The 19,208-nt window shown below is 38.3% G+C and overlaps 1 protein-coding gene across 4 annotated transcripts in view; it reads right to left on the minus strand.

Moving 5' to 3' along the window:
• The window catches only part of LOC126174977 (exportin-7), a 225,119-nt gene that overhangs the window by 92,689 nt on the left and 113,222 nt on the right, over positions 1 to 19,208 (minus strand). For all 4 annotated transcript variants that reach the window (XM_049921463.1, XM_049921456.1, XM_049921480.1 and 1 more), the window contains exons 9-12: positions 14,958 to 15,151; positions 8,734 to 8,839; positions 2,491 to 2,608; positions 963 to 1,054 (exon numbers count right to left, since the gene is read on the minus strand). In XM_049921463.1, the coding sequence (XP_049777420.1) occupies positions 963 to 1,054; positions 2,491 to 2,608; positions 8,734 to 8,839; positions 14,958 to 15,151 (510 nt within the window). The remainder of the gene's footprint in view (positions 1 to 962; positions 1,055 to 2,490; positions 2,609 to 8,733; positions 8,840 to 14,957; positions 15,152 to 19,208) is intronic.

Here is a 19,208-nt window from a genome sequence, read left to right on the forward strand (position 1 = left end):
ACCTTAGGACATGCTAAATGTCACTAAAATCTAATAGGAAGTGAATTTCTGTCTGAATTCCCCTGATATACTTTGAAACTTTGGTGGGGTGATTTTGGACACTTTATCTATCTGTCTCTCAGGCAAATATAGGTACACAAAGACTTTCTGTTTTTAGAATATTTTATTTGTTACACATAAAACCCCCCCACTCTTGTAACATACAACACAATCTAATAAAACCCATGCAAGTTACAGTGAAAATAACCACAATACCATCCAAAATAACCCCACTTGACGATATGGTTAATTTTGTACTCAGTCATGGTAATGTAAGTGTACTGAGCTATTGCGAGTATGGATAAAAGATAGCTGCGACTCGGAAAGGACAGGGAGAGGAAGATGACAACAGATATGAAAGGCATGCTATGAAAGAAAGAACAAAGGGGTTCATCGGGAGAAGAGGAGTTGAAGAATGGACATAAAGGAGACAAAACTTTGAATACTGTCAGCTATGTAAGACATGTCATCCACAGTCATCAATAAAATGACAAGCTGGAGCACATAAAAAAAAATAAAGAATGTAAAAATATGAGAAAGTGGCAAATAAAATTTTATATCTCAAAACAGATTGACTTATGTGCATATTTTACACTTTAGAGAAGAGTGTTGGTTTTTCCTCTTGGCGATATAGAAGCACAAGTTATTTTTAGATAAGTTTATAGTTTGTACTGCACAAGACATTAACACAATATTTCCATGTATTTATGTGACTGAATTCACTAGGAGACATACAATAAATGCAGAGAAGTTTGAAGGAAAATAAAAGGAACATGACTGTCAGTAGCATCTACAACTATCATTCAAGGGTATCTTGTACATATGCACTTCAGAGACTACGAAAACCAATTACATTTGAAATTTCTGTGTAGATTATGTAATCTGAAAATATATTAGAAATATGAGTATGAAATTTATCTTACATTTTCCTAATGAACACACTAAGGACCATGGATTCATCATTTAACCCAAGAACTTCAGATAATCTTCTATATACTTTGGAATTTTTCTGAACCTAGAAAAAAAAAAAAAACAATAATAGTAGTAGTAATAATAATAATAATAATAATAATAATAATAATAATAGAGAGAAAGCAATCACAGTTACTAACTTACTTTTGAATACATTATGGGAAAGGCAGTGATCAATGTCTTACAAATATTTACTATTAAAAACAGTCTTGATCACGATTTATTTATCAAGGTGACCAGTTTCGACCACTACTGTGGTCATCTTCAGACCATTGAGTAGTAACCTCTTTCTGTTAGAGAATCACTACTTTCTCCAACAGAAAGAGGTTCCTACTCAATGGTCTGAAGATGACCACAGTAGTGGTCGAAACCGGTCACCATGATAAATAAATCGTGATCAACACTGTTTTTAATAGTAAACAGTTACTAACATTCCATGTAGTTTTGGATAACCAGTTTTAATGGTCTGTCAGCTCTAAAAGCTTCAAGACAAACCATTTTAAAAAATTACAGTAAATGATATTCACTCACCCACCAAGCTTTTGAAGAACCGTAATGTCTATCTGAACTGAATAAAAGACCAATAATCAGTATTATAAAATAAATCGGGATTGTTTTAGTGATAAGGGTGACTTCAGTTCTACAAAGTGTGTTAAATGCACATCTGTTATTCATATCAAGTTAAAAAGTTGTCATAAGTGCACAACAAAATGATTTAACTGCAAATTCAAACACAGAGTGTGGTATATACATAATATTTAAACACATATCCATCCATGCAAATGGCGGAATACTTTTAAACAAACACAAACAATAATGTTATAACCCTGGAAATGACCTCCTTCATAATTCAGCACTTTTAAGAAACCATGTGAAGGGAGGGGCAGAAACGACTCCAATTGACATAAAAAGAAAAAAATCATGTTTCCATTGTATTTTGCTATATTCAGCAGTCAAGAGGTATTGCATATTTGCAGAAAGTTTCTTTTCATTAATGGGTAGTGTAATCCATTTTATTAAATAAATTGTTCACACAGAGAATGAGAATATCATTGTCACATGAAGAAAAATATTCAAGAGAGTTTGAATTTAATTTCCATTTTCTTTACCGACAAATGCACATACTGATTGTATAAATTTTGCATCTGATACAATACTAATTACTGAGGGAACAAAAATATATAAAAAAACCTCCAGTTGAACAAGAAATTAATTCAACATATGTGCAACACTAGGGGATAAAACTCTGTACTCAGCACAGCTTACAATTCCCCTTATTTGGGTCAACAAGTGTGTTCTGCATGTGTAAAATATATTACAAACTGTACAGAAACTTATCTATAACAAACCATATTAACAAAATAAATAATTGTGTAACTTCTTGACTACTGTCCAGTACCAAATTAGATTTGTGTATTCAATGTTCACATTACACTGTACTAACACATTTTACGCTAAAGAACTACAGAAACTGGTTACCTGGTCTCCAACATATATTTTTCGAAACTGTTCGAAGAAACTAAGCATTGCCAGTTCCAGCTTTTCACAACCCCCTTGGGCTAATCGAGAATCTGTCAAGTTCATCAGCTGCAGCACCCTGTAACAAAGATATTTATTCCAAGTCATGGTAAACTAGTTCCTTTATACAACAATTGATACACAAAAAAGAGTAATACAAGTATGTTCTACTTATAATTTTCAATACATAAATTATTCAACAACATTTACGCATACTTTATATTCTAGAAAGTAACTGGCGATCATCTATACTGCGACTGCATCTGCTAATTTATCTTAAAAGAGAAATATGTTGAGTTATTAGAATGGATGGAAGCAGAAAATATATGGAGAACTATCATTGTTGAGTGACTGCTGAAGGATACAGGATGATTTAGACAGAATTTCTATTTGTTGTTATGAATGGCAGCTTGCTCTAAATGTGTAAATATTCAAGTTAATGCAGATGAGTAGAAAAAATAATCTTGCAGTTTTCAAATACAGTATTAGTGGTGTGCTTCTCGACACAATCAGGTAGATTAAATGTCTAGGCACAATGCTTCGAACCCATATGAAATCGAACGAGCATGTAAAAATTGTGATGGGGAAGGTGATTACTCAATTTCAGTTTATTGGGAGAATTCCAGTAAAGTGTAGCTCATCTATAAAGAAGACTGCATGGAGAACACTAACGTGACTTATTCTTGAGTACTCCTCTCGAGTGTTTCGGATCCCCACTATGTTGGATTAAAGAAGGACAATGAAGCAATACAGAGGCATGTTAAAAGTAAGTTCGATCAACATGCAAATATTATGGAGATGCCCCATAAATTCTAATGGGAACCCCTGGAAGGGAAAAAATGTTTTCTCAAAACTCTATAGAGAAAACTAACATTTTCAGATGACTGCCAATGATTCTACTGCCACCAGCATACATCTTGCTTAAGGACTGTGAAGATGAAAGGGATTAGGGTTCATGCAAATGCTTATAGACAATCACTTTTTCCAACCGTCAAAAATGAATGGAAAAAGAAACAGGCAAGGAAAAGACTAGCAGTGGTACAAAAAGTAACCTACCTACATCCCCCTCCCCCCTTACACCATATAGTGTCCTGCAGAGTATTTATGTAGATGTAGGTGCGAGCCCCCAGTGAAAGAAAATGAAAGATAACACTACAGTCAATATTTATATTGGCATAACCTTTTAACTGGGTTTTTGGGGACTTGTGATGTCCTAGTATGATCCTTAACATGACAAAATTAGCTTGACCAGATGAGAAATAATATAACAATCTTTCAAATTCAAATCCTCATCTCTCTCAGTGAAGCTATACTAAGACTCGCAAAAGATTGTTCAAATGGATATCAGTACCAAATTTCCAATTTGCACTATCTGCAAGGTCATGTGACTGAAAAGTAAGGTCTATGGTGCCCGCCTGGTGAGCCGTGCGGTCTAGCACATGGCTTTCCGGACTGGGAAGGAGCGCCTGGTCCCCAGCACGAATCCGGCCGGCAGACCTGTGTCAAGGTCCAGTGAGCCGACCAGTCTGTGGATCGTTTTTAGGCGGTTTTCCATCTGTCTTGGCGAATGCAGGCTGGTTCCCCTTATTCCGTCTCAGCTACACTATGTTGGCGACTGCTGTGCAAACAAGTTCTCCACATACAAGTACACCACCATTACTCTACCATCATCAGATCTGTTTCATAAAAACATAGCTGCAATACATTACTACTTTGTTTTTATGAAACACATCTGATGATTGTCATTACAGAGCGAAACCGGTAATTTGTTAACAGAACGTTTGTGACCATAGACATAAAGTAAAGGAAACTTATTGCATATACGGGTCACTGTTTTAGTCGTGACAATGTCGCAGCTTGTGGACATAAGATGCTTGGCCTCTACTTAAAATACAATGCACACTGGCAGACTGAGACAACTTAGGACAAATGTTTGTCAGGTCCCCCCGCCCCCCCCCCCCAAAAAAAAAAAAAAGGGGGGGGGGGGGATAGGCATTAACACTCTCAAGGAAAGGTAAGAGTCTAGGAAGATCCATACTAACTCTGAATGCCCCTTTGGCAAGTGGGCAATATCATAGTGAGTAACATGGAAATTGCGATGATCATAAGTGAACCATGAATAGTTACAGCAACTGTATATAACTGGACAGTGAAAGCAATGCAGCTAAAGTGTTATGTCTAAGTGACGAACTCAGCTTACCTTTTGCTCTAACTTCAAGTGCATAATCTCTTAATACTGGGATGTCGAACGTTTAAAGCGTAATTCAAGTAAATGTATGTGCGCTAGCTAAGCTACGATACACAGTTTTTAAAATTATTCACATTTTAATGACGAATGCAGCCATTCATCTGTAAGGAATACTGTCTCTTTGTACTGATAAAGTTCGGTGAGTATTTGGGGAGCCACAACGCGGGTGAAGGGAGGCACCTTTTTTGTACCATACATGTATGTCAACCAGCCTCAGATTGATCATTCTGAGATTTAGCAAGTTGGGTAGCCCCCATGTGTTGCATTTCCCTCCCCAGTAATTAGCAAATTTTTTTTCCAAATGCAGTGAATTAGCAAAAATAGTCATGTATGTAATAGATAATAGGGACCAGGGTATATGTGGAAAAAAAGAAGGGGTGGGGGACAACAGGTGTTGTTTTGGGATTTCATGGTTAAAAATATACTTTTCCCTCAAAATACACTATTCCTGGGTGACAAAACAACATAACATGCATGAGAGTACACATTTTTTTGTGTTAAGTGACAATATACTCTCCCTAGAGCTGTACATATTATCGGTCTATAAACGGTAAAGGTTTCGTACACCGGCGCAGAACTTATTGGCACTTTTAATGAAACACAGCAAAAAACAATGCTTTTTGGAAAGATGTACGCAGCATACTTTTGTATTACAAACGTACAAATATGAAGTCCACCAAATACAGCACATTAGCTTCCAAAGCACTGAAATCAAGATTGCACTGTGCGATGTGCTTTTGTCAGCTCGTGTTAAGTGGTCTCAGTAGCCAATGGCAGCGATATTCAGAGCACAGGATCCACGATGCAGTCAGCCAACAGCAACATACACATAAGTAGCGCAAACACACAAAAAGAAAAAGTTATTGGTTAAAATTAACATACATACTGTAAAGCTACAGGAAAAGCTAAGCTTTCACATATAATACTGGTGTGCATTTTTAAGATTAGCAAACACAAATGTGACAGTAAAGTTTTAAATTGTGGCATAAATGCCTGGTCTTCTGGCGACAAATTTTTTTTACATGGCTGGTGCTCAAAAGTTTTAAGTTAATCCATGACTTAAGAAATTATTTGTGTATTCTCAAATACAACACAATTTATCTGGTGTAAAAGAAAATTAAATTTGAAAGTAAGGTTTCTCAAACCACCATTAAAGCAGTTTGTTGTCATGAAGTATATTCATTCTGACGGCTTTAACACATTTTGCCATTGGCAGGCGCTTGTGTGTTACTGTGTTTTGTCATTGTAAATAGTATAATTTTTTTTCTGAACTAAAGATTTAGTTTGGTGTTAGTCTCCCATTAATGTTTCACTGTTGCAGTATTATTCTGCAGTAGTGGGCTAAAGGGAATTTCTATGGCAGAGTATCAGTTTTTAAAAGGCAAAATTACAATAATTTAACTGAAAACTAAAACAATCCTTGGAATTCTAACATACATACTTCATTATAATAACCTACAGTATTCTACAAGGTGTGATTCAGAAGCTTCAAGACTGATTCATTTCTGAGTAGGGGAGTGCGCGCGGACCAGTTCCGCGCCGGGTGGGGGATCTCAGGGAATGAACTGACGCTGTGGCAGTTGCCAACGAACTCTGGAGAGTGCGCATCGCTTGCAGCGTGAGTGTGTCATTGACCTTGGTCGAAAAGTGGGAAAGGCGGAAATGGAGCAGCACTTGGAGCAGCGTTATGCGATTAAGTTTGGCTTGCGACTGAACAAAACCACCACAGAGACTCAATATGATTCAAGATGCCTTTAAGGAAGAAGCCATGCCCCATGCAATGGTTTTCATGTGGCACAAACATTTCAAAGATAGCTGTGGGAATGTTGAAGACAACGACCGCTCTGGGAGGCCATCATCAAGCCAAACGGATCAAAATGTGGAGAGTATGTGGGAACTTTTAAACAATGGCCGTCGTCTTAGTGTGAGTGCTCCACTGCTTGAGGGATCGAGTTCGCTGCGTCCACCGGGTGATCAAGGGCGATTGAATTCTCCACCACGACAACATGCTCACTCACAAGTCGTGTGCTGCCGCCGAAGTTTTGGTCAAGTTCAACGTGACAACACTGCTGCAGCCACTCTACAGTCCCGACTTGGCTACAAGTGTCTTTTTCCTCTTCCCCCAAATCAAGACAAGCCTAAAAGGGAAGTGATGCGACTCCATCAGGCTTCGACAAGAGCCCTCGACAGCATGACGCCTGAAGCCTTCCATAAGGGCTACGAACAGTGGAAGACGCGCTGGCAGTGCTGAGTTGATGTTGAAGGATGATATTTTGAAGAATTGCAGTCTACTGTACTTAAATGTCCAATAAATTTCTAGTTCTGAGTTAAGTCTTGAAACTTTTGACTCACCCCTGTATATTACAATGTTTCAACTTTAAGGTAACATGTTTTATTTTCCCTGCAATTAATTATTTATCTTTCATGTTAATTGAATTTGAAATTCTGAGGGGCTGACACACATCAATGTAAATTCTATAGTAATTACTGTAAGACTCTGGACTTTGATTACGTACTTCTGCTGCCCAAATTTTTCAGAATAATGTTACATACAGCATTAATTAATTGCATTATTAATTGACAATTTCATATAAAGTAATATAATTTTCAATATGCCATTTATTCAAGTAAATGACCTCTCATTTATTCATTACATTGCAGAAGAAACAGTGTCTATTTATTTTTCTAAATCTATAATCAGGAACAGTTTCTGTAATCCATAATTCTATTGGTATTTCATCCAAAACAGTTAAAACTTTTTACAACACTATGTAGTTTTCAAAATAAAAGTTTATTCTTACACCACTCGTTATAGGACCCACCTCTACCACTAAAGATTCAATGTGTGCCAAGACAGTTTTAACTGTTTTGGATGAAATACCAATAGAATTATGGATTACAGAAACTGTTCCTGATTATAGATTTAGAAAAATAAATAGACACTGTTTCTTCTGCAATGTAATGAATAAATGAGAGGTCATTTACCCATGTCCCCAACATGGAAAATGTACATCAGTTGATCCTGTGGATACGTTAAACAATAATAATTGTACCTCGTTCGCGAGGTGTTTCGTGCCCAGCCACTTATTACTCAATAATTCAGTGACAACTTTTGATAATTACTTTTAATGTGAAGTTATACATGTCTGTTTTGAACTTTAACAATGACCTATCATGACTATGTTGTACAGTGAGAACAAAGTCTTACTAGGTACTTCTAACTGACGTTAATGCATCTATGCAGGTTGAAGAACAGAGTGATATCCTGTCTAAATTGTGTTATCATTGTATATAGCAATTTATTACATGACTTCTTTTGATCAATTTTTTTGCCACATTTGCACAGTAAACTATGGTGTTGGCACTAGGTTACTGCACTCTCACTACAACCACTGTATAATATATACTGAGTGTAGTAAACGGCTACCAATTTATCTATACCAAATTGAAGTAATGAGGCCTGAACTGGGCATAAAAAGTATTTATGACAATACTGATGTGGTACTAAACTGTTTGAACTTCAAGTTTTGGTGTGTACTACATTACTGACAATAGCATACTTTCAGCACAAATTTTTAAGCCAGTTTTCAGCAGTGGCAACGGCTACATTCAATATCTGTGCAGGTAAATTGGGTAGGCTGCATTCTACCTTGATGAAACCATGGGGCAAGAAGCTATGTGGGAGACTAAGAAGTTTGCTTTTGCGACTGGCAGACAAATATCAGAAAAGTGAACACGCCTCCAATTCCAGCGTTCCACACACTTTTAATGCACCACAAAACTTAAATATGGTGTACACACTGCTGTTAAGATACTCCTTTGAATATTAAGTTGTTTTTAATGACATAATGAATAAGACTGGAATGCCTCTTATTTGAATGGAATAAGGAAGAGCTGCTGACTTAAACAAGTACAAATTTTTTATCATTGAAAAGCAACGTGGATCAGTTAAATACCTGCAGACTAGTTCTCCATCCATTGCATCATGTTCTTCATTACTATTGAATGAAACTCTTCCTCCTATCGCTGAACCTATGATGTATACTAACCACGTAAGCCTTCCTGTAATAGACAATTTATTTACTCCACAAAATTAACAGCACAGTTTTGCATATAAGTAATAGCATAATATCAAGCAATGGAAAATACAGGATGGAATATAACAATATTATGAAAAAGAAACTTGCTATTCATCATACAGCAGAGATGCTGAGTTGCAGATAGGCGCAACAAAAAAAGACTCTCACAATTAAAGCATTCAGCCATTAAATCCTTCGTCAACAATAGAGGATGGACGGACGGATGGACACACACACACACACACACACACACACACACACACACACACGACTGCAGTCTCAGGCAACTGAAACCACACTGCATAGCATAATACTTATTTTCCAAATGGAACTTGATTTCAAGCAGATAAAATGGAATTTAAAAACAAAAAAAACTGAAATCAGTGAAAAGTGATTGAAAAAACTTGTTACCTTACAATCTGCACTAGTCTACTTATTTTTTTATTTGTTACAACATGGACATCAACAATTATTTAAGACTTGCTTTAAATGTGCTAATAATTTAAGACACAATGGGAGAGTATTTTTCCCCACTGAGCTTGGGTCTGCAGTTTTTTGTAACAGCACAGCCTGCAGTGTCATGCCCACATTAACCATTGTGTGATCACAGCATGTAAGTTGAGTGCTACGTTACATGAACATATACACAGTTTTAAATGTGTAACATGCACCTAAATTAATGGTGCTAGTGATACAGGTTTTATGATGAGACATTTGCACCAACAAGGATAATGACTGGGTGCCATTCAAATAAACGTGCTGAGGTTACTGTAGCATCATATGTCATTGCTGAATTTTTGTACAGCAAGTTTTTACTGTGACTGTCCTGTTTCTTAACATTCAAGGGTTAATAGATAAATTTGATATTCTGTACGTACTGGCTTCATAAAGAACTTAGATATTACTGGTATAGCTGAACACTGGATGAAGTCTGATCTCATTAATTTAGCTTGTATCCCAAATTTTAAACTAGCATCTCATTTTTGCCGCACAAATAAAAAGTGAGATGGCTCTGTCACTACAGTTTTAGAACCATTGCCTATTACAAAAAATTTAGCTTTTGAATAAATTTTTAAAGTATCTTTCTGCTATGTTGTACCTTATAAAATGGAAATTATTTGTATTTACAGAACCCCAATTTTAGACATTAAGAAAAAATTTCTTGAAGAATTTGAACACTATTAAATATGGTATTCTTAATGAAAGAGAATGTAATTACAATGGCAGATTTTAATACTGATTTCAACCTGAGTAATTGGGATAATTTAGAACTAAACAGCCTAATAAATAGCTATGGTATGCATAGTATGCTCAAAAATATTATCACTAGGCCTGGTCATATGAAATGGTGGAACTTGTATAAATAGCTACTATTATTACTACTCTCATTCTTCAAAATATTATACAAACATTACTGATACACTTTATTCTGATCACTACGCAATCATTATGAATTTAAGTATAGAAACAGTTATTAGCAATAATTCTTAGTTATCTATGTTGAATACGACTCAGTGAAGTATTAGTGGCTACAATATATATCTGTATTTTTAGGCTATCTCATGCAAATAAACTGGCTATGTGTATATGGCAGAACAGCATTACTTGTAGGCATTTAATTTAGGCTTATCACTAAGGAACAAAACAGTTACAACAGCTAGGGCATCAGTTACTAAAAAGATGAAAAGGTGGTACAACCATAATTACAAAAACTTAAAGACCAGTGCCTCAAATACTACTCCATAGCAAAGAACTCCTCTTGTCCACTTGCCTGAACAAGGTATAAACAACTAAAACTCAAATACAGAATGGACATCAGAAAATCTAAAGTAGAATATAATTGCCAACTGTTCGCACAAGCTATTAATAACCCTACACAAATATGGAAGATAACTAATGTCAATTCAGTGCCAGGTAGGAAATATTCTGCGACTATATCCAAGATCAGTGCAAATACTTTCAATAATCATTTTGTAAATAGTGTAACCAATGTTGCAAATAAAATACCCAATAGCAAATATGAACCAAACTATTATTTAGGTATGGCCTATAAAATGAAAAATATAACAAAATATTTTTCATTTTGAGCATGATTCAGTTGAAGATGTGTATACATCCATTCTTTCACTTACAGTGATCCATTTGACATCGACAATATTAATTTCAAGATATTGAAACTTAAGAGTTGCATAATTTTCAATGTGATAGGATCCGCAGCTGCAATGATGTTTTTGAAAGATTTCTTGAAGCCTTCAGCTGCCATTCTCTTCTGTACAATCATACAATTTTGGCCTTAGGCCTTTTTCAAGTATTCTATGGATGATTTTTTAGTAGCAGATTATGTCGTATATGTCGTTGCTCCCATGACATCATGTTATGCTCATAAAATAAATTCGAGGTGTTCCTGCTATTTTAGGAGCACATTGTGGTATAGCAAAATGTCCTTTGTAATTAATAAGTGTTTTGATGAGGGCTGTTTTCCAGAAAAACTGATCATCATCAAAGTAATTCCAATCCACAAAAAAGGTGACAACAATTTGGCTAGCAACTACAGGCCAGTTTCACTTGTATCTGTTTTCTCTAAGGTAACTGAAAAGTTAATGTGTGATCAAATAATAATTTTTTTGAAAATAATCAACTACTCTCTATTAGTCAATTTGGATTTAGGAAAACTTTATGAACTAGTGATGATGTTATGAACTACATAGCTAATTGTCTTGAGGCAAAGAAAGGAAAATTTAATGTAAGCACAAAGTTTTATAGATTTAACAAAGGCCTCTGACACTCTCTCTCACAATACTCTACTGCTAAACTAGAAACTGTAGGTTTTTCTGACCCTGCTGCTGAAATTATAAAGTCATACTTATCCCATAAAACTTGAACTCTTGTCTTCAACAAGTTATTCCAAGGGTCAGTCTTGGGCGCCCTTCTCTTTATATTATATATGAACAACCCTCCAAGCAATATAAGAAATGATTTTTCAAAGTGCTATTTATATGTAGATGATGTGTGTTTTATTATGGCATCCAGTTCTCTCAACAACAACACTGATGACACTGCCTTACTCAAAACAGATATACTCTCTGACTGGTGCAGCGCCAATAAACTGTCTACGAATATAGAAAAAATGCGAAAATTAAATATTTCTTACAAGAATAGAACCTTAGAGAATGCAAAGCTACTCATTAGGTTCCTTGGCACCATGTTACATTATAATCTCAGCTGCAGCCACATATTAATTATTTGATGTCAAAAATTTCCAACAGTAGATGAGGCAACCCTGCTTTCTGCATTCTATGCCTATATGCATTCCCATCTGACCTAAGCGGCTATCTCATGGAGCAACAACTGTTACTCCAAATGCCTCTTTATAGCACAAAAAAAGCAGTGAGACTGATCTGCAAAGTCTCACCCAAAAGGTACTGTAGAAATTTATTCGTCACGCTTAGTGTTATGACATTAACATGTGTATGTATTTATCACTGTCTTTTATACGTCAAGAAAAACTTACCAAATTTTACTGTACATTCCAATGTACAAAGCCATAACACGAGGCAATGTAATGGTATAAAAAAAGAAACTGTTTTTATTCCAAAACAAAAAGCAGTTTTAGGACAACATCGATTAAGCTGTTCAGCAAACCACCACACTCAATAAAGCAATTGGAGCTGAAAAAATTTAAGGGCTCTGCCAAGAATTTGTTAATTCAAAACTGTTTTTATGCTCTGAAGGAATATTATGGCCATAAGTTCTAAATAAACCTATTTATAATTTTGTCATCATTTAATTGCCTATTTTTGTATGTATTTATATCCTGACATTGCTTATGCAATCTTCACATACATGTAATTGTATTCTTCATTGGCAATAAAAATATACAAACAATAAACAAATAAATATTATGTCATCAATGATGAGTAACAAAATGGACAAAGGAAATCAAGCCCAAAGCAAATTATCATAAAGTAACGGGAATCTGCTTTGTTTAACATTCTGGAAAGACAGTACCTTTCACTGAACACAGGGAAACAAATGCCTTCTTCCATCGCTATCTGGACTACCATACTTAACTTTCTTGGAATCATTTTATATACAAAATATGATAAAAAGAAGTGTACATGACCCAATAAATTACCAGTAGTAAAATGTCTGTCCAATTCATAATATGAAGGAAAATATGGAAAGGATTTTAGTTTCATTGGTGCCAAACCAATGCAAAAAGTGCTACTTATAAACTGTTACTGGAAAGTCTTGGTTACAATACAAATAATGTAAGAAACGAAGATAACCACTCACTGTGCAGGTGAGGCAATTAGCCATCAGCAAGCCTCATAGCTGACGGACAGTGTTAACTTGAGGGTTGGGAGGAAGAAGGAAATGGAGAGGGAGGGAAATGTGACCAGTAGCCAGGAGGGAGAGGCTGCAAGGGAACACAACATAGAAACAGAGCAGAGTAATTGGAAGACTGTGGATAGGAAACTATGGGTTTAGATTAATAGGGTGGTGATGAAGGTATAAAAACAATGGCAATGGGAGGGAGGGAGAGAGGGAGGGAGAGGGGGAGAGATGGGGAGGGGGGGAGAGATGGGGAGGGAGGGAGAGGGGGAGGGAGGGGGAGGGGAGGGAGGGAGGGGGAGGGAGGGGGAGGGGAGGGAGGGAGGGGGAGAGGGGGGGAGGGAGGGAGGGAGGGAGAGAGGGAGGGGAAGGGACAGGGAGAGAGGGAGGGGAAGGGACAGGGAGAGGGGGATAGGGAGAGGGAGAGAGTGGGGAGAGGGAGAGAGTGGGGAGGGAGGGAGAGAGTGGGGAGGGAGGGAGAGAGTGGGGAGGGAGGGAGAGAGTGGGGAGGGAGGGAGAGAGTGGGGAGGGAGGGAGAGAGTGGGGAGGGAGGGAGAGAGTGGGGAGGGAGGGAGAGAGTGGGGAGGGAGGGAGAGAGTGGGGAGGGAGGGAGAGAGTGGGGAGGGAGGGAGAGAGTGGGGAGGGAGGGAGAGAGTGGGGAGGGAGGGAGAGAGTGGGGAGGGAGGGAGAGAGTGGGGAGGGAGGGAGAGAGTGGGGAGGGAGGGAGAGAGTGGGGAGGGAGGGAGAGAGTGGGGAGGGAGGGAGAGAGTGGGGAGGGAGGGAGAGAGTGGGGAGGGAGGGAGAGAGGGGGGAGGGAGGGAGAGAGGGGGGAGGGAGGGAGAGAGGGGGGAGGGAGGGAGAGAGGGGGGAGGGAGGGAGAGAGGGGGGAGGGAGGGAGAGAGGGGGGAGGGAGGGAGAGAGGGGGGAGGGAGGGAGAGAGGGGGGAGGGAGGGAGAGAGGGGGGGAGGGAGAGAGGGGGGAGGGAGGGAGAGAGGGGGGAGGGAGAGAGGGGGGAGGGAGAGAGGGGGGAGGGAGAGAGGGGGGAGGGAGAGAGGGGGGAGGGAGAGAGGGGGAGGGAGAGAGGGGGAGGGAGAGAGGGGGAGGGAGAGAGGGGGGAGAGTGGTGGTAGGGAGAGTGGGGGGAGAGGGGGGAGGGAGGAGGGAGAGAGGGGGAGGGAGAGAGGGGGAGGGAGAGAGAGGGAGGGAGAGAGGGAGGGAGAGAGGGAGGGAGAGGGGGAGAGGGGAGGGAGAGATGGGGGAGCGAGAGAGGGGGGAGGGAGAGAGGGGGGAGGGATGCATGTATTTGTGTTCTATAGTCAACTTGGATGAATCATGTCAAGAGCTTCACAACATTTTCAGTTTTGTTCATGTACCTATTGGCAACACACTGCCTCAAGTATACAGTAAAGTTTTTACCTTTACTACTCCTGTTATTTACGCCCTCTCTAGAGGATATTCCATTACAATATTAACAAAGGGAAGAATTCCATAACCTCGTTGAGAAGCAATAATAAAAAAGCCTACGATTAGGTGCACATGGCCCTAAATTTCTTGTGTTATTTGAACTGCTTCTAATAGTGATGTATTAAAAATGCTTCTTCAGTAATTACTTTAAAAGGTTACTCTCATGTGAAAAACGATTTCAATAGTCTCTCTTTCACAACTGTAACAACATGATTATTATACACCAAACATGGAAATAGTTTAAAAGTTTCACAGAGAAAGAGCATGTATTAAGACTGGACATTTATGTGGATGTAACCATACCTTCCTGTATGGTAATGTCAATCTGCTGTGAATTTGGATTTGACATTAACTCCTGGTAGGCTCCAGCTGCCTGATCAAACAGTTGAACTAATAGTGTGCATGTCTTCTGGTACTCACAGCGTCCAATAACTGACAGTTGCTCCAACTGCTGCTGTACCATACCCAGATCATCAAGAGGGTCTTCCAAGCCATCTCTACAAGACACAAAAATCAACAGCAAATTGAATCACAATAGGTAAAAGTTCACACATTAAAATAAAGATTTTCGATATTATGATTTTGAACAATTTTATGACGACTTATAACTGCTATTCAGTGTTTAGAAACATCCAATGTAACTGCACCATATGTAGTAGCATTGTAAGTAGGAGACAGCTTAATTCAATTCTGTTTCAGTATAATGCTTAAAGAACTGTCTGCAAGCACAGGAAAAACAAAGCAAGTCATTAATTTTGTTTGCACATACCTCAGGCTAAGATTAACAAACAATAAATAGAGGAATACTATACTGTAAATATTTTGTGGACAAATGCTACTGTTACATATCTTCACTTACAACAATCCAGTGACACGAGTCTTTAACAAGAACATCTTCCACCACAAACAATATACTATTTTTCTGCAGATGATAACTCCATGTTTCTAATGCTCCAGTGAAGAAGTCACACACAAAGAGTGGCTGGGTATGGGGAGGAGGGGGGTAAACTTAAGTTTGAGCTAGTACATCTTTCAGTGAAAAGGTCAAATGAATGTGCCTCAAACTACCAAACAGGTCTGATCGCATAGTGTCTCTACAGTTAACTTGTGATGACACAAATGCAGTAATTCCAGATAGTAACAACTGATATTTTTATGTAATAATAATTTGCAATTTAATCTTTTCTTAAGTTAACAACAGCTGCACTGTGTCGACTGACACCATGTCATACAATCATCAAAAATACAACTGCTCATTATCTCGATTTTATTAGTATACATGGTTGCCACGAGTGTCCCCAAGTGAAATACCCTAATTTGGGTGATCTCAAGAGTAAGTACTTTGTAGCTACGATACAAGAAATAATAGTGCCAAACAAGGAAATATTTAAATAAAACTTGCAAGTAGACAGCGACTCCTAATGTGAGCAAAAACCTTAAATACTAACAGCAACATCTTTTGTAATGAACTGTTTTTAGATGGAGAAAGCAAGCCAAATGGTATGTGTGTTTCATTAAGACCACTGTGTTTCATTAAGACAATTTATGTTCTTTTATTTCAATAAAACAGAACACATTTGGTGACAAAAATATGCATTTCCTTGGAGTCGCAAGACAGATTCAAAATAACTTCACCAATTTCAGAAATAACCTCAGAAAAAAAAATAGGCCTCTTGAAAGAAGTGGGTAAGGAGGAGAAGAGTTGTGTAAACCAATAACATAGGTTACTGCCAATAAAATGTTGGTTCTGCTACGTTCATTACTGTTGGTTATTACGAACAATGTTACATCTATTATTTTACAGGTATTATGTGATTTTTCTTTCGAGAAATATTTGAGCACATAGCGTGCAAACTGCCAGCGATTGCCACAATTTTCTTCTTCTTACTGTCCATCGTGTCTAATATATAAACTACGTTCGAAATGCCACAATGTACTAAAATAAATAAATTGTCTATAAAACACCACACCTTGCAATGTACTTGCGATGAGACAGTCACAATTTCTGAAATCCATCACCTCTGGCCTCTGGCTTCTGGCCTGCTGAGTGAACAGCACTCCTGGGTCCATGGATGTTGTTGTTGTTGTTGTCATGGTCTTCAGTCCACAGACTGGTTTTATGCAGCTCTCCATGCTACTCTATCCTGTGCAAGCTTCTTCATCTCCAAGTAACTACTGCAACCTACATCCTTCTGAACCTGCTTAGTGTATTCATCTCTTCGTCAACCTCTACGATTTATGACCTCCAATACTAAATTGGTGATCCCTTGATGCCTCAGAATGTGTCCTACAAACCAATTCCTTCTTTTAGTCAGGTTGTGGCACAAGTTCCTCTTCTTCCCAATTCTATTCAGTACCTCCTCATTAGTTATGTGATCAACCCATCTAATCTTCAGCATTCTTTTGTAGCACCAGAGTTTGAAAGCTTCTATTCTCTTCTTGTCTAAACTATTTATCGTTCATGTTTCACTTCCATACATGGCTACACTCCATACAAATAATTTCAGAAAAGACTTCCCCACACTTAAATCTATCCTCGATGTAAACAAATTTCTCTTCTTCAGAAATGCTTTCCTTGCCATAGCCAGTCTACATTTTATATCCGCTCTACTTCAACCGTTATCAGTTATTTTGCTCCCCAAAGAGCAAAACTCATCTACTCAGGTGTGTCATTTCCTAATCAAATTCCCTCAGCATTACCTCATTTAATCCAGTTACATTCCATTGTCCTCATTTTGCTTTTGCCGATGTTCATCTTATATCCTCCTTTCAAGACACTGTCCATTCCGTTTAACTGCTCTTCCAGATCCTTTGATGTCTCTGACAGAATTAAATGTCATCAGCAAACCTCAAAGTTTTTATTTCTTCTCCAAGGATTTTAATTCCTACTCCAAATTTGTCTTTCGTTTCCTTTACTGCTTGCTCAATATGCAGACTGAACATCATCAGGCATAGCTACAACCCTGTCTTACTCCCATCTCAACCACTGCTTCCCTTTCATCCACCTCGACTCTCATGAGTGCAGTCTGGTTTCTGTACAAATTGTAAATAACATTTTGCTCCCGTATTTTACCCCTGGGACCTTCAGAATTTGAAAGAGAATATTCCAATCAACACTGTCAAAACATTTCTCTAAGTCTACAAATGCTAGAAAAGTAAGTTTGACTTTCCTTAATCAATCTTCTAAGAAAAGTCATAGGGTCAGTATTGCCTCGTACGTTCCAACATTTCTACGGAATCCAAACTGACCATCCCCGAGGTCAGTTTCTACCAGTTTTTCTATTTGTCTGTCTTACAATTTAAAACCCGGTTCCCAAATCTCAGTGTTACCATTATATAATCTATCTGAAATCTTCCAGTGTCTCCAGGCCTCTTCCACATATACAACCTTCTTTCATGATTCTTAAACCAAGTGTTATCTATGATTAGCTTATGCTCTGTGCCAAATTCTTCCAGGTGGCTTCCTCTTTCACACCTTACCCCCAGTCCACATTCACCTTCTACTATTCCTCCTCTTCCTCCCATACTTCTCAATTCCAATTCCCCATGACTATTAAATTTTCATCTCCCTTAACTATCTGAATAATTTCTTTTATTGCATCATACATTTCTTCAATCTCTTCATCACCTGCAGAGCTAGTTGGAATATAGACTTTTACTATGGAGGGTGTGGGCTTCGTGTCTATCTTGGTTACAATAATGCATTTACTACGCTGTTCGTAGTAGCTTATCTGCACTCCTATTCTTTTTATTCATTATTAAACCTACTCCTGCATTATCCCTATTTGATTTTTGTATTTATAACCCAGTATTCACCTGACCATGGATAAACCACAAAAATCCACTGCATTATGCCACACACAAACAGACCCGGCCTGCGGGAAGGTTGGTGAGACTAGATGTGATGTGCAGGACACACATTAGAGGGAAAGGAAGGGCTTCACATCAGCAGGCCCGTTTCAATAGATACCTGCAGAAATGGCCTGCAGTTTTCACCTGTTGTGGAAATTCACTAGTGTGGTCAGCTATTCAGGACTCACAGACACCATGTTGTTGAAATACGACCATTGTGATCAATTCATGCAACAGATAACTTGTGCAAATACTCTGATAATCAATAACAATAGGTAGCAACTCACCATAAAAATGATCACTGAGCTGCAGACAGGAGTATAGAAAAGACACACACACTCTTGCAACTAAATGTTTGGCCATAGCCTTTGTCAGAAAGTGAGAGTGCACATACATTCACACAATCACTCAAACACAACACACAACACACAACACACACACACACACACACACACACACACACACACACACACACGACCGCCACCTCTAGCCGCTGCATCTACAGTCTCTAAGAACCAGATCCCAACAAACCACTTCTCACACCTCCCTGCTCTCGTCTACAGCTTCAAGGCTAGTGGCGACAGCACTGACTGCAAGCTGGGGGAGTGGTAGGAAGGGGAGAGGAAGTAGTAATGAGGGAGTAGAGAAGCAGTGCATGTGCTCAGCTGCACCCAACCAGTGATTATGCATGACATCTCAGTA

Source organism: Schistocerca cancellata, chromosome 1 (genome assembly GCF_023864275.1).
Source record: "Schistocerca cancellata isolate TAMUIC-IGC-003103 chromosome 1, iqSchCanc2.1, whole genome shotgun sequence".
Classification (NCBI taxonomy): Eukaryota; Metazoa; Arthropoda; class Insecta; order Orthoptera; family Acrididae; genus Schistocerca; species Schistocerca cancellata.